Below are 22,006 nucleotides of genomic sequence, written 5' to 3' on the forward strand. Positions count from 1 at the left end.
ACATATTTAAGTTATCATAATATGAAGAAGATTTGAGTGTACTGTACTGAGTAAATTATACATTTAGATCTTTTGCCACATTGCCATAGGATTTTAATGGTATAAAAAGCCATAATATTATGAAGATTAGACAAAAGCTTTCACAATGTAAAAATAATTAATTAGTTTCATAATAGACCGGACTGGGTTAATTTCATAAAGGCAATAACTGTAGCCTAAAACAATTCTTATTCTATGAAGACTGACTTTACAATACCATGTTCACAATAAAAGTATTGTAGATATTTTTTGCCGTGGATCATGATTTTGCAATTCTGAATGCTTTGATTTTTTGTGTTAAATTAGGTAAGGTAAAAAATTGATGCCAGACTATTTTGACATAGAAATCTTTCATTTTTAAAATTGTGATCGAAGGGAGACAACCTGTCCACTTCAAGTTCAAGCTCCATATTGAGTTTCCAGACCCCAAATAATTTCTTATTTTTACTTAAATCACAAAACTGACACGTTAAATTAATTTTTTTTTATTTGAAAAATTGATGCTTATTTCTACTATTTCATATCATTTTATTTGGTCATTGTTCCAATTTGTCTTAATGATAAGAAATGATATTTTACAAATCCATTTGGAATATAAATATTTCAAATAAGCACCAAAAATATAGAAATTTAGTAACATCAAGTGTCGCAGAAGAGTGATCATATCTTACTTATTGAAGAATGTCTTTGAGGACTATCTTTACCTGAAGTAGTATAATCAGCTTGTATAATATAATGGCTTTCTATAAAGCATCAGGTGGAGGGGCCAATTGGAAGTCACAGAATTGCCAAGGGGCACCAATAGCATCAAGAATTTAAGAACTCTATGTTATGAAACTTGAAACTGATGAAGCCCTAGGCCAGTCAAAACTTCTGGTCATGGCTCCCCTGCTGTAGTAATGCTAGTGTAGTATTATACATTTTACATGAATACATAACAAACAACATAAACTATGTGAACTCTATGGTAAAAAGTTTACAGCATAGCATTTTATTGTGAATGAAAGTTCTAGCCTATTAGAAAAATATTGAAACAGGGTTTCACCATGAACCAGAAGTTAAAGTATACATGACCCTCAATCTTCTGTTTTTCTATTTTTAGATCAAAATGAATCCATCAAATGAAAATCCACAACAGCATCAACAGCAACAACAGCAACAACAGCCACAACAGCCACAACAGCCACAACAAGCACCACCACAACCATCTCCATTGAAAACTATAAAAATTGATAATTTATCAACAACTTTTCCGACTTCAACAGTTTTAACAACAACTACCAGTCTAGCTAATATAGTCTCACTTTCAAATACATCTTTTCAGCCAGGTTCGATTAGTTTGACCATTAAAAATGGTATTGGTAATTTTATTTCTTTTTCTTTTAACATTAATTTTATTTCATTTTGGGCAACCTTTTTGGGATTTTTGATTTTTTCCATAACTCACTCTGTTATGTTTTTTTCAATATACTTCTTAATGAATGAATGATTTTATTAACTTAAGTTGAAAAGGTCATTGTATGTGTATCAGGGATTTCATATCGTTGGTGTGCACCATTCCATCTGCCGTCTGTGTTTCTTTAATTAGGGAAAAAAATATTGTCTGAATTATTGGCTTAGATTGACCATTTTTCTTTAACTACAAAAACTAAAGTTGTCAAAAGGGAAGTCAGAATGGTGCAAATATAGATTTGTGTCCCCATACAAAACCAGAAAACCACTTTTGAACGCTTTTGACTTAAATGAATTAACCAAGATGATATAGATGTTTAACATGGCTATGTAGTAACCTGTATAAATTGTCATATGATATGATAATATATAGAATAATATATCTTTCTTTTCTCATAGCTTTTTATCCTAAACAAACTAATGAATGAATGTTTTTCTAGTTACAAATTCTACTTACTTGTATCGAAGAAGGAAATATTCCCAAAAATTTCCTGTTTCTACTTTGGTCCATGGATGTGAATGAATCATTTTGATTTTTAGGAAATTTAACCTTAACTAGACTATTTTAAAATGTCTGTTGAAATTGTTCAGAAGTATTATTTGAAATGATCTGGCAGTTTTCATATTTTTGGACAAAAACTTATAATTATTTTTGTGTTTCTATAGGAAGAATCAATACTATAGACCAGAATATTTCACCACCAGTTAAAAATGTAGCTTATTTTAAAGGTAAGAATATCTTTAGAAACTAAATAATTTATATTAAAGAGATATAGCCATCCAATAGTTTTCTTTCCCAGCTGATAGAGCACAATTTCAGTTGTTCCGAGTTCTATTGGCCGGGAAAGCAAAAATTTGACGACAAATTCATTAAAGGGTTTTGAAACATCTTTGAATTTTTAACTTCAAAAATATTTTGACCAACAAATTTGTTGCCAACCTGATGAAAGGCAATGCAGACAATTATACTCTTGCCTTGTATTATGTAAAAATAGGAATGTCTTTTGGTAATTTCATATATTTTCAGCGCCAATTGGAAATGCTTCCTTGTGTATGGTAAATACTTCTCAACCTTCCAATGTTCAGCCAATACTTGGTGGAGATCAACTCAAGATACCAACAGTTTCATCATCCATCAGTGGTACACCACAAAATACACCTATCAGAGCAAATAGTACTGGTTTGATATCAGTCTCTGGACATGGTCAAATTCCTATTCAAGCTCTTTCAAACTCTTTGGTAACTCTTCCACTATCATCTGCAGTTTCTGGTGGAACTCAACTTAGACCTAAACAGATGATTGCTCCTCATGGCAAATATATGGTTCAGAATAGAATGAAACACACCAGCAGTGGAAACCCACCAGGAACAACTAGCATGGTTGTTCCTCTTCGTCAACCATCTTACAATCCTAGGCAACAGGCAATGTTGATACAACAAAACAAACAATCTGGAATAATAATGCAACCTGCTCACACGCTTCATGTCATTTCTCCATCTCAGATCACTCAAAATCAGCTCTCACCCAGTGTTCTAGGAACAGTACAGAGGTCTATCAATCCAAATATGTTGGGAACAATTCAAAGACCAGTTCAATTGGTAACATCACAGAGTCAAGTACGCTCAACAGCATTCCATAACACAGCTCCACATCTTCATGCTCAAAGAACAAGTGTTCCTCAACAGATCTCTCAAATAATTCCTTTAAGAAATAATTCAGGCATCTCTCATGCAGTCACACTGTCGGTACCTGTAATGTCCAATTCAACACTTCAGTCCCTAACAACACCAATCTTGGTAGCTGCTATTCCTCAGACTACAATGACATCCCAAGCAACTACCCCACATACTTCCACAACAGTTCAACCACCAATAGTTAGTACTCCAGCTATTACATCCATTGTACCACAAGTTGAAGACAATCCTCCAGAAGAAGTCAAAGTGGAATCAATGACCATACCAGAGCCTACTGGTCAGGACATTGAGGTGCCTTCAGTACCCACAACCACATCTGAGGAACAACCAGCTCCTAAACCAGCCACACCTGAACTGAAGTGCAATGAAGAAATAGATGATGTAGACATGACAAACACTTCAAAAGAAGAAAGCAAAGAAGAGTCAGAAAAGGCTAATACTGATTTTGATCCCATTGATGCGATGGTGTGGGAGAATGGTATTGGAACTTTACCTGGAAGTGATTTAAGAGTAAGCAATTTTTTTTATGAATTTTTGTGTTGCTTTATGAATTTGTTTGCAGAAATGCCATTTTGGTGTATAAATGTACAGAAAAAATGTTACTCTTTAAGTATCAATTTCTTTTGATTTCTGCCTTTCTACCCACAGTTCAAAGTCAATGAGTTTGGTATAATAGAAATGATAACTGATGATATTATCATACCAACTGTAGAAGATATTAAAATGGAGGTTGATAATGAATTGCTAAGCCCTACAATGAGCAGTGTCATAGACAATATTGAAGAAAATAAACCAGTTTTATCTCCAGGTATGTTATTAGATATTTCTTTCTAAATCTTTGGGGTTAAGTAGGTAGTTTGAGATATAATTGGATGATATCATATTTTTTCGAGTCATTATATGTATTTAAGTGTACCTTACCTATATTAAATTATTTTTTAGTTGATAAACCAGAAAAGATTAAAATTGAAAAGAAAGATGATCCAACTTGTCAATGTGAGAATTGTGATATTCAGGGTTTTGCTAGTGAGTTTGTTAAGTCTGGTAGATTTTGTTCTCAGGCTTGTGTTGGAGCTTATGCTGGAAAGTGAGTACAGGAATTTCCTCTTGTTTCAATGAATCAGTCTAATTAATATACCAAATCTGCATGTTTCATTTTGTATCTTTTTCTGCAGGCGCCTCAACTTGTCATCCAATATCTGACAAAATCTTTTGGTTCTGGGTCATTCATATTCAACCAATCAAATTCTGTGTTGATTAAAAGATTATCTGAATATATGCAATGAATATGTCAGAATTCCTTGCATATATGTAATTTCCAGTGTTTTGGATTCTATTGGGTCATTCAGGTTTGTCCATGTCTATCAAATTCAACAGAGGTATTCCCAAAAATGGCATGTATATTATTTATCAGCTTTTTATTTGATTCATTCCAGGAGAAACCTACAAAGAACTAAAAACACATCCAAGAATGTTCTTGAGAAGCCAAAAAAGAAGAAAAAGAAGTTACTTTTAGATGATGCATCAGCTAATTCACCACCAGAAACTTCGGTTGAGGATGATAAAACAAAACAATCAGATAAAAATAAAGTACCATCATCTTCATCGTCAACAACATCTAGTAATGATCAACCTACATCAACTACTACAAGTAAAGGTAAGCTACCGTAATAATATAAGGACATATATATTATGTAGACATTTGATAGGCTTTATAGCACTTCATATAAAAAGTGACATTTTCAAAATTAAATATTGTATATGAAAATGCTTTATATGTTATTTTGTTTATTTATTATTTAGGTAAAAGATCGAGAGGATTTAATTGGAATGATTATTATGATAGTCACAATTGTGTTCCTGCTTCCAATAAACTTTTTAAAGAGGTAAAATTAGTATTTTTAGAAGCAGAATTCTTATATTATGTTACTGACAGAATACTGTCCTTATAAGGGGTGGATTTTGTTACTTTTAATGAAGATAACTTGATCATTTCCAGTATAACATACCTATTGTACTGTCTATTTCAGCCATTCCCAGTTTCTAGTAGAAACTTTAAAGTTGGTATGAAATTAGAAGGTATTGATCCTAAACATCAGAGTTTATATTGTGTTTTAACTGTAGCAGAAATTCAGGGTTACAGAATACGCCTTCATTTTGATGGATATTCTGAATGTTATGATTTCTGGAGTAATGCAGATTCTCCGTTCGTTTTTCCTGTTGGTTGGTGTGAGAAAAATGGAAAAACATTAGAACCACCTAAAGGTATGTTCTCACTCAGTACAATTTTAACCAGGGCTGTTGATTTGACTGCATTTTCCAGACATGACTGACAGACCAACTCAAATGTCTGTTATTTTTTCCATTCATTTATAAAGGGAATGATAAGATCCTTATATACTATATTGACTTACTGTGTTTTGTTATATATAAATAAACAGGTATCTTCAACCTGTCAATGCTTTCAGCTAGCGTACAAAGTTATTTTCTATTTTTAGGTTTATCACAGAATGAAGGTTTTAATTGGCCTAATTATTTAAGGAATACTAAGAGTGCTGCAGCTCCAAAATGTTTATTTGTTAGTCAGCCTGCTACAGTAAGTAGTCATACTTTGTTTATATGTTGAAATTCTCACTCCCATACCAGCTATCTGGGTACCAGATACAACAAGAGTATAAAATGAGCTCTTTCATCTTCCTCTGTACTAGTGTATGAGTATTGAGCTAAAATAGGTACTGTAACATTAAAGTTAATGGTTTCCTTATTTTTTAGTATCAAATTCAGCATTCTATTTGATTAATTGGTCTTTCTAATAAATTATCATGTATTCTTAATCATATCATTATGTTCTTATTGCATATAAGTAAGAGTTTTAAACAATCATAAATGTCCATGTATGTACAGTCTGGATAAACAAAATAAGTTATTAACCTTTCTTGATTGGTCACTCTTTGGAATTCTGCTGGTAATTCTCTTCTAATTTAGCTAATTATGAATTTATTATGGACATATTGGTATTTTTCCAAGTCATTAGAACACCTCTACTTTCTATCATATAAGTATTACCATAAATGAAAATAAGGGAACCCATCTTTAAAGATGTATAGAAAAAATCTCATAATTAGTTTATTCAAGTTGCTTCAATTTATATCTACTGAATTATTTTCTAAATATAACGACAATTATTATTATAACAAATGAAATAAAATGGTGTTTTATGTACCACTATTCTGCTTCTGATTGGATTTAGACACAGCACAGCAATTTTATTTTAACGCCAAAAGTTAGTATTTGTTTTCCTTATATTTTATTCCAGTCGGTGACACCTACAGCATTTAGAGTTGGTATGAAATTAGAAGCAGTAGATAAGAAGAATACCTATTTAATATGTGTAGCTACTGTTGCTGATACTCTAGGAGATAAAATATTAATACATTTTGATGGATGGGAGAACAATTATGATTATTGGTGTGATATCAATTCACCATGTATCCATCCTGTAGGTTGGTGTCAAGAAAATGGACATACCTTATCTCCTCCTTGTGGTAAGTTTTTAAAGAAAATTACTTTTTGATACACAAACCAGTACTACTGAATTGAAGAAGGATAACTTGAGATCTGATACTATATACCTGATAACTATTTAACTTTTGTCTCTTTATGTCACCTGTTATTATAAATTTTTGGTCAATTTTGTAGTTAATATGATATTATTTAATGTAGATTTTCACACTTATATTTTTTGAGGAATATGGCCTAGACTTTTAGATTGGAGTCTTTGAAATTTCAAATCTCCTGTTTAGATTGCAGGTTTTTTTATTTTATTATTTATTTCAGATTGGAAGGAGTCTGAAACATTTTGTTGGGAAACCTATCTTACTGATAATAAATCTTCAGCAGTACCTGCCAGAGCTTTTAAACCTGTTAGTATTTATTTCTTTTAAATTTAATTAACTAGAGTTTATTTCATGCAGCAGACACACATGCAAATATATCCTTATCAGTATAGCTAGTTTGGAAACTTTCAAATATCCAGAATGAAGGCATAATAGCTAGTGAGTGAACTATTGAACAGACTGTCTAAAGTAAGCTTATTCAATGACATTCTTGAATGTTCTAGCAATAGTTGTAGAAATGTAAACTCTAAAAGGTGAAATGTTTTTTTTAATGAGTATTTATGTTTAATTCAGAGACCCCCATATTATTTTGAGAAAGATATGGTATTAGAGGTTGTGGATCCTAGAAATCCTATTTTAATCCGAGCAGCAAGGATAGTAGATGTGGATAGCAATAGAATTAAGATACATTTTGAAGGCTGGTCTAGTGAATATGATTTTTGGGAAGATGATGACTCAATGGATATTCATCCTCCAAATTGGTGTGTTCGTACCTCACATTGGCTACAACCACCACTATGTAAGTAATTACTTTTTCACCACACTACTCTGTTTTGGGATTTTCAAGTCAGATCAGTCTTGTTTATGTCATTTGCAGATTTTGAGGGGTTGACATTCACAAATGTAAAGTTTGACAGTTTTGGCTTGAAAAGTATAATGCTTCTCTCATAGCAAAATTTACCATATTGCACACAGAATGTGATTCCTTTCAATTTCATGTCTTTTGGAGATTTCATTTAATTACAACATCTATTAACAATATATAATTTCAGCTCCAAGTGATTTAGTGACAGACTCCAATCAAACGGGTTGTCCTACACCAGGTTGTAAAGGTATTGGTCATATAAAAGGTGCTAAATTTACAGGTCATCACAGGTAAGGCAATTTGATGTCTTCAAGATATGGTATTTCTATGTTCTGTTGCTTTTTGTTAGAGCATTGTTTCATATAGCTTAGTCATTAATCTATTGCTGTTGATTTCTTTTTATATATTCTTTATCTTATATCTTAAATATTTAATTGTAGTTCTTTTGGATGTCCATATTCAACAATGAATTTAAATAAAGAAACACCACTGTTAGATAGATTGGGTTCAACCAGATCAGAGGAAGGCTCTTTAACGCCAAATAAATCTAAAACAGATTCAGTTTCTAATTCTCCTGAAGGGTAGGTTTTAGTCTGATATTGCTACAAACCCAGTGGTGATTCAGATTCCAACAATCTATTTTTATTTTAAACAGAACAGGACATATAGTTACTAAAACTATACATACATGTCACATTTATATTATAACTATTTCTCCTGAAATTTCTTAAAAATATAGACTATCTCTAATATGTTGAATCATCCCCAAATATACTTAATATCCTAAACAATGGTTAATAGTTTAAATTTCATACATTCACATTTGAGTATAAAAAGTCAATGCAAGTGAGAGATTTTGTGAAAATAGCTTATGTAAAATTGAAATAGACGAAGGAAACCGACTTTCTTCAAAAGAGAACACCAGACGCACAAGCTGACTTATGTTGGTTTTCAATCAGATGTCCTAACCTCATCATATTTCATCTTTTACAGGAAATGTCCAACACCAGATTGTGATGGTTCTGGTCATGTGACTGGTAAATTTACCTCCCATCACCGTCTGTCTGGTTGTCCTTATAGTGAGAAAAATTTAGAGAGAATCAACCCACCTCCTGATAAAAAACCATACACCGGTGCCAAACGAGGACGAAAGAGGTTTGTTCAAATAGTTGATGTGAATATGAATTGTGTGCATTGATTAGGTATTTGGCTAAATTTCACTAAAGGTCTTAATGATTAAATGAGAAAATTTAAAAAAAGACAAATATGTATTAACATTTTTATTCATGCCTCATACACAGATCTTGTTGGGGAAGTGCAGAAATTATCATATTATTTTACTCTGAAGTCTAATTGTGTGAATTCTTACCAGGGCAAGGATGACTTCCTCTTGAAAAATATATATCAAACGAGAATTCCTATCATTAAAAAAAGTACAATAGATGAGATTATAACACACCCTTCTTTTTATTCCAGATTGAAGCCACTTAATATTGATGATAGAAGATTTAAGAAATTTAGAGATGAGAAATGTAAGGATGCCATTTTTATATTCTGGACTGACTTCATTTTTTAAGGCTCATTTGTTGAATTTCAGATTCAAATACATTTCTGATATATATATAAGTTGCCATTTTGAAATTGAAAATTCCATTGGTAAGATTAAGACTTGCATGCATGAGCTGTTTTTAACCATTTCTTAATCAATTTTTTTCAGCGTCGGAGCAGAGTGCAACAGCTTCATCTGCAGGCGATTTGTATACAGGAATACATCAATCAGTGTTTCAAACATCATCTATACCCAATCCAACAAATGATTTACCATTATGTTGGGAACAACATAGTAAACTTTTACCAGGAGTTGACAAATTACAGACACAAGATGTCAGTAAATGGACTATCAATGAAGTGGCTAATTTTATACATACCTTACCTGGATGTGAAAGTCATGGCAACAAATTTGTGGATGAGGTAGGGGTTAATTTTTCTCAGATAAAGGATGAAAAATTTAGCAAAAGTTAAGTTTATTCATTATACCCTAACATAAAAATTATTCAGTTTTCATCCTGCTCAAATATTATGAAGATTTTTACCTTCATAGTTCACCTTTTGAAGAGTTCAGAAAATTAAATTTACACATAAATGTTATAGTAGTTCTGTTACCTTTAGTTTGTTTAAATATCTTAAATTTCTTTTTCTTTTTAGCAAATTGATGGCGAAGCATTTTTATTGTTAAATCAATCAGACATTGTGAAAATATTAAACATTAAACTTGGACCAGCATTAAAAATATTTAACAGTATTCTTATATTTAAAAATGTTGAAACTTGATCATGGAAATGATCCAATGATTTTAAATCCCCAAAACATTGAAGACATAATGTTGGTCATATAATAGAAACTTCAAATGTAGCTATAAACGGAAGTATAGTATTCACATAAAACGAAAGATGGAATCAAGGAATGGTTTTGTCGTCCAGTCTCTTGTGTAATTATGGAAGCCATAACGTTTTGTGAATACTTGAAACTTTTGGAAATTTCACTGAATGGCTTTCAAGAAAAGACCAGCCCCATGCAGTAATGGTTTCAGTTCCATTTCCAGAGAAAAAAGTAGTCTATGGTGCCTGGAAACGTCAGGTCCAAATGAATACATGTTGTTATTTTGAAGAAGTTTTGATTGATAAGAAAGTGGAAAATCCATTGAAAAACATAGCCAACTAATTGACTTATGAAACAAATGGCTAAATCTGCAATTGTTACTGGTATCAGATACTTGAGTTATGTATAATATAGATCAAATGTAAAAGTAAACATAGTTTACGCATAGGCAATGGTTGAATGTAAATATTGTGTATGTTGTTGCTTGCATAAAATGCTCATAGGCATGGCTTACTGTGATAATAATAATTATACTTTTCTAAACATTATGGTCTTTTATTCATAGGTTACTGCCCCTGTGTCAACAATGATACTGTAATAAACCTTCTTCTGCCCTTGGCCAGATTAGTGTGAGACAGTATGTTGAAGATAATTTCCACAAAGCCATTACCTACTAACTAGGTGTTTTACTTGCTATGCTCATGTAAATATCTCGGATGAGTTCAGACTTGCATTGTTTTTCATTAAACATATTAAGAGTTATTGCCCTTGAAAAAATATATTGCCTCTAGACGCGATAAAGGTTTTATTCAATCATAGCGTTTGGACAACCACTGATATACTAAAGTAAGTCCCCATACTTACAATACTTACACTTACAATACTCGCTCTCACAATACAGAAAGAAATTATTCGAAACGTTCGTTGAGGGCTGAGAAATTCCCATTTTTTTGGATCCGAACATCGAAGCAAGAATTGCAGGAGTCTGACAACTTACTTGGCTATAACGAAGGTTGACCACTTGCAACAAAACGAACAACACCCTTTCAAGTGTGACGTCATTTGCTCGGAAAACACCTTCCGGTATCCCCGATAAATATAATAAAATTTTGACTAGAATCAAAACATCGCAAACATTCTTGTATTTCGAAGCAGAATTTAGTTTGAACGATGTCAGTTCTGCAGAGGCTTCTTGGAACACCAAACAAAGAAAAATCAAAGCACGAAAAGATTGTAAGTAAGCTACGTATGTTTTAAGAAGATCGGCTATCGTCTACAGTTATGAGTAGAGTAGGAGGTAGACCTCTCTGTGTAGGTCTATGTGTGACCATTCTGGCAGATATTTAAAAAATGTATGAATATGCCTATGTATGACATTTAAATGAAATTGAACAATATTCAGATACAGAGTGCTACAATGCAACATATTATAGGCCTAGAATTACAGTATTTTATTAAACCAAGTGTAACTATTGACTACTATTTGCTTTTTTCCCCAGACCATTCCAGAAGTTGAACAGTTGAATGAAGGACAACCATACAATCCATATACTGAAATATTATTATTACAATGTCACAAAGATATCATACGTCTGATATTGGTTATAGATGATTATAGGTATGTAGTTCAAAATAATGATAATAATTAAAGATCACTCAAGATATCTTATCAAGGGTCATGAGCCAGTCTACATCTTACCCTTGATAGAACTGGCCTTTATCAAATTTTACCAAATAGTGTTCCTGTTAGATTATGGAGACTTTTCCATTATAATAAGAACCCAATATTTTTCTGCAAAATGAGAATATGTTGTCTGACTCATTTGTCCTTGAAACGATATATAGTAAACATCCCAGCTGAATTAATTATATTTAAGAATGTATTAACGATCATATACGGTAAAGAACCCATGTATTTATTTAATTTTTAGATGTGCCACTGCTGGAGATGATGGTAAAATTGCTATATGGGATATACAGGTGAAAAAGATTAATTGTCTGGAGTAAATGGCTAGAGAGACTCAAAATCCTAACCCACAAGAAAAATTTAATGCTTCTTTTAAATTTTCTTTCACAAAAAATAATAATTTTTCTTTTCATCAAACACCATAAAGTTCTCTACTGAGAAATGATATATTGGCCCATTTGTAGTCTGTAATTCTGTCTGTTTACTTTTCTACATTCCTTTATCCTCAAGGTATTGATATGAAATGCCAATGACTCTATAGGTATTTCATAAATGAATGATTTTGATTTGATATTTGTAGGATGGTAGTTGTTTACATGTATTACTAGGTCATGAGTTACCAGTAACAAGCTTGATATTACATAGTGATGTTATTATATCATCATCATCAGATAAAACTATCCGGGTAATTGTTAATGATATAATTGTATTCCTTATCAAAATGAAAACTTGTGGTTTGCATAAAATGAAATAACATGTTCTCTTGTCATAGAAGTGCTGAAGTGAACATATGCGTTCTATTATCTGTTTTATTGTTATAATTGATAAATGTTTCAGATTTGGGATATAAATTCAGGAGAATGTCAAAATGTTTTAAAAGATCATAATTGCTGTGTTAAGGTAAGAGCAGAGAATGTTTCTCAACAAAAAGATTTTAGGTCTGGCCTAGGTCACAAATAAAGATTTATATCAAAGTAAGGTGCAAGTCAAGACTTAAGATAATTATATAAGTTAATTATAAATGAGTAATCTATATAGTATCACTTCTATTGGGAAATTTTCTGAATTCTAGATGTAATCAGATTATTTATATTGTTGCTATCCATTTCAGTCTCTAGTCTCATTGATTGAAAGTGAGTTATTTGTATCTGGTGGTGAACATATCTCTATTTGGAATATTGATGGTCAGTTGTTACAGACATATAAAAGACCAGAATCAGAAGAAGGTAAACAATCTTACCTTATGACATGTAATTGGCCTAGATAAATTGGGAATCATTTAAGGAAGTTTTCAGACAGCTTGTGTTATGCTTTAGACAGTATTGGCATGTGATGTTTTTGCTGTGAGTGAAGTCATTCATGAGAAGGGTTCAAGGGTACTACAATGCTGATATAGATAAAGAAGTAAATAGGCATGGAAAGGGCACTAACAGACTAAATGAGTGGCTAATATACAATTTTTCAGATATATGTATAATGATAAGTGTAAATAATGATAGAATTGTTACAGTTGCTGATAAAAAACTAGGTAGGTTTTTATTCTTAAACATATTTTACAACCATGACGATGACTACACATTGTATCTTGTCCTTAATGTTGCTAACATAAATAAAAGAAATGTTATTGAAAGTAACGTTAAGGCTATGTCGATTTTGATAGTAAAAGTAATAGTGGGACCTAGTTAACTTGTTTAGCTAGTGAGCATATGATCTTATTATCTAGTGGTGTATGGTATAAAAGCTGTAATAGAAGAAGAAAATGAAAAAATAGATGTAGAATTGGAATTGATAAAAACATTACCACCCCATAGAGAAGTTATACATAGTCTTATTTCTGTATCTAGTAAGTCTCTTTGTATTAAGCTTACATACTATTTATAGATTTTTGCACATCTGGGACAGATTTATTGCATAACAATAATAGTTTATTCGTGGTAGATTGGTGAATAATGAACATTAAAGGCATAGTGTCATTGAGGTTCTAAATTTCATGGAATCATTTATTGCAAGACAGTGCTGGGATTCTGATGTAAATAGATGATAGACCTATCTTTTTAAGAGTTTAAGGCGTATTTGATTATATGGTTCTATCTTTGTAGAATCATGTTTTGCTAGTGGTTCAATAGATGGAATGATAGTATTGTGGACAGCTCATAATTTATTACCCGCTAAATATTTTAACACAGTAACCAACTACCAAGGTTTAGATAAACTATATCCACATAGTATACAGTGTATGTTTTGTATACAGGAGGTACTGTATACTTGAATATAGTGCACACCTTATTATCCTCAAGTGATTCTGGAAATATTTTTGGACTTTTTTTGTGGGCTTTGTTTGCTAATAATGATGATTGAATACCCATACTATGCATGATATATACCTAGATTCTGAGAAATTTCAACTCACTTAACAACCAATATAGGAGTATTCATAAAGATTGCATTATATTTCAGCAATATTTGTTTGCTGCTATTGGTTCTGGTTTCTGTATATTTGATTTATCAGCAAGTAAAGATGGTTTAATTTGTAGAAAACTTTCAGCTCATTTTTCTAAAATACTCAATATCGGCATGACAAAGGATGGGTAAGAACATTTATCATATTAAATTGGGTGTCATGGACAAAATAAAATCGAAATTAAAGTCAAAAAGTTAACAGATGTATGCTTCTGGTCTTATTATATTGCCTTAAAAAAACAAATTATTTGTTGTCTGCTCTGAGAATCAAAATTCAGTGGGGTATTGCAACAACTGCTTCATAGTATCTCTGAAATTTCAATTCTTTCAATGTACAATGCCTCAAGTTCTCTAAAGCATGAAGAACATAAGGATCTTTGAAATATGCTGTCACCATTTTTATTGGGCTTCTTCAAGAAGAATTCTGCAACAAAAGTTAAGAATGTTTGTTAAGCAATACTGAAATTTTTATAATTTCCTTTACAGTTCATATTTAATTACTAGTTCTGAAGATGGTTCTATTAGATTATGGGGATGTACTCCATCTGAAGATCAAGAAAAAGAGCATCTATCCCTGTCTCGCATTAATACATTTACTGGTTTAAGGTACCTATTCCATACTTTAAAACAGATAGCATCATATCCTGACCTTCGAATATCATAAAAAAGGGCCAATTTAAACATTTAACAGATTATTTGATTTTCCTTGAAAACTTCATTGACATGAAAAAGAGACATGCTGATGAAAATGCTGATTCATTGTGAGAATAGGTTTATTTGGTTGATTGGTAGATGACAAGTGAACGTCTATATTCTACCTTAAGTTGATATCAAATGTGTTTGTTGTATTTCAGTCCAGAAGTAGTAAAGAGATTAGGGGGAGATAATTTGTTTAATCCAGTATTATTAGGTGAATGTTCAGCTCACTCAGGAGCAGTTCAGGTAAACAAATGTCTTATACTGGTCGTTTGATTACATTAACAGCATGTTGGAGTTACATTTGATTTGGCATTATTTAGTAATAATCAGAAAAGGTTCTGATGTTTTCACTTCAAAAATATGTTGCCAATTTTAACTCCTGTTGGTGTTTTTCATAACACATCTTTAAATAAACGATCATAGCTAGAACAAGTACTAATTGTCAAACTTCAGTTGGGTGAAGAAAGCACAGCATAAAACACTTGCTTCTAATATGTTAATAGTTCAAATTGATCAATAAAAGTAAAATTTCTTTCAGACATTTTGTGATTATGATAGAGAAGGTATTGTATCCTGTGGAGCTGATGGATTAGTCATTGTTTGGAAGGTACATCTATTTTCAAATATTGGTCGTGCTTGGCACACGTAGAACTCATTTTGAACCCTGTTCCAACTTGTTTTGTTGAACTGACGATTAACTCTATAAATCCATAATGTACATCAGTAAACAGGCACGGTTTATATTAGTTTGATTTTCAAGTGTATGAGTTGATATTAATACTTTTACAAAGCAAATGTAATAATGTTATGTCTGTTTTCAGAATTCAGAAATGCAGAAAGTGAAGAGAAATCGTAAAATTGCTGAAATGTTAGCGAATCAAGATGGTATTATATAAAGTGGTTAATGTGCAATAAATTTTCATAACTAAGACTGAATTATGTCATACTTTTATAAATTATATTTCATTGTTTAATATTTATTATATTGTTGTTTATTATTTATTTATTTATATTATACTTTTAAGCTGTTTTATTTTCTTCTGACAAGATCCCAGTTATCCAAAACAATAAGAACTGACAGTTGTTGAGCAGAACAAACGTGATGCTTTTCTTCAACTTCAAGACTGTGATTTCTCCAAGATCCACTTCAAGTAATTTTCAGTCATGGCATTTTCCTATCCTTGTTTTTGTTTGTCAGAATGCATGACAAAAGGGTGACATTTGAATAAAAACCATGGATGTATCAGTCCTCTTCAACGACCAAGGTATCAAACATAACAAAAATACATATTAGTGCAAAACTGGATTTCTATTAGAAGCTAATGAACGAAAATTAGGAATGTGTGAAATTTTAGTACCGGTACAAAAAAATATTACAAAAAATATCAAAAATAAATTCATTGTCAACTATAAACAACGGGATTGATATCTTTTAAGTGTCCTAATTAATCTACGATGTATTCTTCTCTACAAAATCCAGGGCCATTGATTGGTTCTGCTGGAAATCCACGTCTATAAAAACAAATAACCAAATTAATTTTATGATACAGGTTAATATAAGGCCTATTAAACGAACAAAAATGTTTTGTTCATGCTCAGGTTTAACAAGTATGGCAGTACATATTCGCTCAGATCAACTGATGCTGTCTGTGACAGGGTGGTCAACACAGTTCATCAATGGTACAAGAGCAGAAGTAGAAACTTATATTACTGGAAAATACTTTGTTTAATAAAATTCTGTGTCTTACCCAACCATACGACATCGATGTTCAATAAATCTTGGTGTTGCCTCCTGAACATTAGATACAGACTGAGCACTCCATAATCTTTCAGCTACAGCAGATGCTCGTGGCCTGTTGGGAAAAGTGCATTAGCTTTTGAAAACAATACACACATATGGTTCATTACCTCAACTAAGAGCATTTTTATTGTGTATAATCTCACTTTTTGTTATGATTGTTTATAAAATTCAATAAATGTGTGTTAGAGCAAATAATATGAACACATTCTTAAGGTTAGAACTCACCATAATCTAGACATAAGATTAGTATCATCAACATATTCTCCCCACATACATGTTTCACCTCCCTGTATTAATTTCTTCTGATCTTCAGTACCTAGTATTTAAAAACATTTTGGTCTTATGTTACAGGAAATAGAAAATAATGGAAATAAACCGATTTGGCAAACAATACCCTTTGAAGACTAATTATAAGACTAAGATGATGAAAGAAATATTGCTTCTTGTGATCAAAATAAAATCAAAACCTTGAGAACAGAATTGATGAGTCACAAAAGACCCCTTTGAGCTACTTTCATCAGTATTCCATTTTACTAACTACAGATCAAGGAATTCCTTTATTAATGAAAGGATGTGAACGGTCTATATTTCATAAACTGCAATTCACAAGAGAAACATTATTTTTTGAAATGAATAACCAATTTTTTCATGTAGCAATATTCTTAAGAGTGAACTGAGCATAAATGAAATCATTACCTGGGAAATTATAGGGTTCACAACCATAATATTTAGTCCAATCTGAACCATAACTAATATAATTTAAATACCAACAAGTAGCTAGTAATGTCTTGTATCCTAGTTTAGTTACTTTATTCATTTCATCTTCCCACCCAGCTTTCCATACCTCTACTACTGTATCAGCTTGTACCTAAATACAAAACAAAATCTTGGTGAACAAGACACTTAACATATGATGTAATAGCAGTTTCATACCTGAAAATCTTCATGTCTTAGGTACAGCAATCCAAAGGTGTCACAGCCATAAATTTAAAAACAAGTTAGCTCAACATAAGCTCTTTATGTGTTCCAATATCATCAATTTGCACCATTCCAATTTTCAATCAGACGTCTGTGATTCATGCAATTCCACTAAAATTAAGCGTTTTATGACGTCACAATAGCGAAAGCTGCTATTGTCATAAAACGCCTAGTTTTAGTGGAAAATTGGAATGGTGCAAATTGATGATATCAGTGTCCCTAATACACATAAAAAATTCCAAAAACACAGCAACAGTTAACATGAAGAAAAGACTCCTACCTTAGCTCCATTATCAATAACTTCCTGCCATATCTGATATCCTTTACCTAATCCTCCAACTATATCTAATAATCTGTAATACAATATTGAATAAGATATATTAAATATAATTATTATATCTATCAAAATTCAAATGTACTTGCAACATCTTGATCAAACTTGTAGAAATGAGGAATGTCTGTTTTTCAAATTAAACATAATAATAGAGTTTAGATGAAGGTTTTTAGAGAAACTATGCTGTAATTTTTACCACTAGGAAGAACCAAGTTTACAATACACATCTTGGAATCAACACATACAAATTTACAGAAGCCTACCATTTATGTAAGAGGTAACAACATTAATTTTAGCCTAAATTTAAATACCTACTGTTGCATGTAATATTGTTCAACTTGTGAATAATCAGAATATCCCATTCTCTTCACAAAGGCTTGAACATCAGGATTGCTTTGCCTGAAATTGGTTTAAGTTATATTTTTCTATTACCTATAATGATATATTTGTGCAATACACCAATTGTAGAGGATTTATAATACATTAATGTTTATATAATAAAGCAGGCTATATCAAACATATTTTATTTATAGTTGATATAAACAATACAGGGTGTAGAAAAATATACAATACAAACCAGCAAGCAAATGAAACTTCATCACCACCTAAATGTATGTACTTATCAGGAAAAGCATTACCGACTTCCATAAAGAATTGTTTTAAGAAAGTGAAAGTAGCGTTATTACTGGGATCAACTGGACCAAACTGACCATTAGGTGAACTACCACTATAACATTTAGTTAACAAATCAGGCCGACCTTTACCCCATGATTGGGTATGACCTGTAAAAAACCAATTTCAATCTAATGATCTTATTCAAGAAAAAAAATAGCCGTGTGTAAGCAAACAAAAGACCATTCTTGTGTAAGCAAACAAAAGATCATCCATGTGTAAGCAAACAAATGAACATCCATTTGTAAGCAAACAAAAGATCTTCCAAATGTAAGCAAACAAAAGACCATTAATGTGTAAGCAAACAAAAGACCATTCATGTGTAAGCAAACAAAAGAACATTCATGTGTAAGCAAACAAAAGATCATCCACGTGTAGACAAACCATCCATGTATAAAGACAAATTTAAGAACAAATTAAGACCATCCATGATTCCATGTAGGAAAAAACCCTATAAATAAGACGATATTGTTAAAATTCAATATTGTAGAGATTGGAACTTGGAACTGCATTAGCTTACCAGGTGAGTCAAATTCAGGAACAACTCTAATACCACGTAATCTGGCATATTCTATAATTTCTTGTATATCTGATTGAGTATAAACATGAGTTTCAGGATCGTAGGCACCCTAAAACAATTCATAAATAAAATCCTATCAAAATGTATTGGTAAGCTCTCAAATCAAAATTGTAAAATAATATTAGGCCTACTGCTTTGTGCATTTTGAAGTTAATTTGGAAAGAAATATTCAGTAGGACACAAGAAATTGACAATTGTGAGCAACTAAGTTTTGGATTATGGATGTTCAAACTAAATTACATAGCGAAATGCTTGTGTCAATATGATATTCAATTCCTCTATACATCATAATAGCAGGGAGTACAAAATGTTGTTGAACATAGATTCAGTGGCTTTCTTTGATGTTTAAGGGTAATTATTAGGGATAATATGTGCATCTGTTTTGAATATTACAAAGCAATGGCAATGTGCAGAGTTTTCTCGGATAAGCAGCAACCTAAAAAAATACTTTTCATTTCAAGACATAAGTATAACACCATGTTTTTAACATATTGGTATCATATTGGAGTGTCAATAAGCTGTTTAGGTATAGCAGAAAAGGTGTCAAAAAGTAAATTTGGATGACTTTGAAACTGTTACCATTTCACTCATTTGTGGAAACTCAGAACTTTGATATGGGAAAGACTGATCATCAACTATGTGCCAATGAAACACATTGAATTTAGCCTGAGCCATTGCATCCTGAAATCAGAAATAATATCATACCTTTTGAGATAATTCAGGGAAATTAGCGCTTTGGTAAGGGAAGGAAGGATCATCAACAATATGCCAATGAAATACATTATATTTATTCTGTGTCATGGCATCCTAAAAACATAAGCATACATCTCAAACATATGAATTTAAAAACATGATGTTAAGTTACTCGACATTTTTTATGGTTTCATAGTAACTGGGAGTCACCAACTGATTAATTTATCAATCGAGTTTAATAAATTTAATTGATGAGCTTGCTGGTGAGGTGAGTTATATCGATAACAAAGTTTGTACATATACTTATTGATGAATAATTGTATCATCATGGAAACATTTTGAGGTATTTTCTCCATTTCATTGATTATTTCTCAAGCCACAGAAAAACATTTTATTCCTTTAGATAAATAACAATGAATAAAAAAATCAACAAACCAAATTTTTGAGGATAGTTTTCTTTGATACATAATGTCTAGATGTATCCAACATAACACCACGATGATTGAACCTGGGGAAGTCACTAATAACTGTATTATTTACCACCATCTACAATCAATAAATTAGTAATCTGACAGAAGACATGTTATTGATGAAAGAAATTCTTAATGTTTAAGCAAAGCAGTCCCCTTGCAAAATTACATAAACGGTAAGAAGGGCAGAAGAAGTGCACATTGTATAACAATCAATACAGTTCATACTTCTTTTTTTTTTTTAACTTGTGCAGAAAGTTTTAAAGTATTGAGTAAATATACATCATTATTTAGATTTTATTGTCTTTATTATGTCTTATGTTCTCTTTTATGACGCTGATTATAAGAATCTGAGCCATTACACTTAAATTTATTTTCAAACAATACAGTGCATCACACTAGTAGATGATGCAAAAGATAATGCTATCATTATATTATTGTTTTAATTTTGTAATTTATATCATTTTGGTAGCTTACCCCTCCAGTAGGGCTTTGATAAACAATCTGACTGAATGTTTCTAAACCTCTGATAACACCCCATAACTCGTTAGCTGATAACATTGCCTGTCCATTTTGAACGGTTAACTTATCTGCAATAAGAAATAACAATATCAGTTAACTTATCTACAGTAAGAAATAACATTATCACTTATCTTATCTGCAATAAGAAATAACATAATATCTTCAAAATTTGATCTACATATTGAAGATAATCATATATATGGTAAATATGGCCACTGCAATGATCACTGAGAATAATTTATAATTTATATACATTTATAATTTATATACAAAATCAATATTTAAATTTCAAATTCCGATATTTATAATTTACGACTTCACCGTCTGCATATGCATCAAATGTATAAAAAGGCAGTTCTAAGGATAAAAGATACCTAAAACTAGGAATTTAACGTTCTATCTCCATAGATTGAAATAAACTTACATGATTCATCGGATTGTAAAGATGGTGCATCCACATCATTACAAGGTTTACCAAGTTGTACTACCAATTCATCAATATCACCAGATACTCCAACATTTCTACGAGCTTGAGAATGAAAATACAGCGTTTCTGGACGTCTTCCAAATATCAGAGGTTCGTATCTTTTGAAGGCTTCTTGCAACACTGTGCAAGAAAAGATCGCTTCATTTACAACACTGAATTTAAATGTGGCTGCATCAACGTTGTTGGTCATTGATTGCGATGAATAACTTTGTGGCATTGGCCATGGTGTAGCTATAGCTGCATTTACCCTGAGTTTATTCACTGCACTTCCGTTTTGAAAGCTGCTGTGAACATTTATTAAGAGAGCCAAAATAATCGTACAAACCTTGGCGACCATTTTGGAATATTAGTATCACGTGATTTGATCATGTGATATATCACGAGTGAAATTGTTAGTCGGAAATGTTTTCATTCCCAGTTGAAAGTTGTAAAAAAAAATATTAGAAAATATTTTGTTTCATCTTCATAGTTGCAGGAGTTTTCCATATTCCCATCCCTCTACGTCTCCATCATATTTGATTCCTACCCGACACAAAGTCGTCAAGACTTAACCGATTACCAGAAAGGCAAGAATAG

General features: G+C 31.6%; 2 protein-coding genes across 2 annotated transcripts; one reads left to right on the forward strand and one right to left on the reverse strand.

Annotated features, from left to right (window-relative positions):
• Positions 1 to 5,227: 5,227 nt before the first annotated feature.
• LOTGIDRAFT_216594 (hypothetical protein) lies at positions 5,228 to 9,999 on the forward strand (the record flags this gene model as incomplete). Its single annotated transcript, XM_009058408.1, has 10 exons — positions 5,228 to 5,451; positions 5,685 to 5,782; positions 6,503 to 6,728; positions 7,024 to 7,109; positions 7,377 to 7,602; positions 7,856 to 7,958; positions 8,109 to 8,249; positions 9,145 to 9,200; positions 9,386 to 9,639; positions 9,874 to 9,999. The coding sequence occupies exons 1-10, from the start codon at positions 5,253 to 5,255 to the stop codon at positions 9,997 to 9,999; spliced, it is 1,515 nt and encodes a 504-aa protein (XP_009056656.1). The 5' UTR covers positions 5,228 to 5,252.
• A 5,071-nt stretch (positions 10,000 to 15,070) lies between these two features.
• On the reverse strand, positions 15,071 to 21,760 carry LOTGIDRAFT_190462 (hypothetical protein). The gene is made up of 12 exons (XM_009058409.1): positions 21,368 to 21,760; positions 20,899 to 21,011; positions 20,387 to 20,497; positions 19,964 to 20,065; positions 19,199 to 19,307; positions 18,584 to 18,788; positions 18,322 to 18,405; positions 17,953 to 18,025; positions 17,391 to 17,562; positions 16,920 to 17,010; positions 16,642 to 16,746; positions 15,071 to 16,405 (listed from the first exon to the last, which is right to left on the reverse strand). Exons 1-12 carry the CDS (start codon positions 21,645 to 21,647, stop codon positions 16,339 to 16,341), a joined length of 1,512 nt encoding a protein of 503 aa, XP_009056657.1. The 5' UTR covers positions 21,648 to 21,760; the 3' UTR covers positions 15,071 to 16,338.
• Positions 21,761 to 22,006: the final 246 nt, after the last annotated feature.

Source organism: Lottia gigantea, assembly GCF_000327385.1.
Source record: "Lottia gigantea unplaced genomic scaffold LOTGIsca_34, whole genome shotgun sequence".
Lineage (NCBI taxonomy): Eukaryota > Metazoa > Mollusca > Gastropoda > Lottiidae > Lottia > Lottia gigantea.

What these genes read in the sequence shown, in the direction of transcription:
- LOTGIDRAFT_190462 (XM_009058409.1), bottom strand. Translation starts at nt 21,647, where the DNA reads ATGCCACAAAGTTATTCATCGCAATCAATGACCAACAACGTTGATGCA. An exon ending in AAACTATCCTCAAAAATTTG is followed by an intron (nt 20,066 to 20,386) that starts GTTTGTTGATTT and finishes TTATGTTTTTAG; the next exon opens with GATGCCATGACACAGAATAA. An exon ending in TCCCTGAATTATCTCAAAAG is followed by an intron (nt 19,308 to 19,963) that starts GTATGATATTAT and finishes GAATTGTTTTAG; the next exon opens with GGTGCCTACGATCCTGAAAC.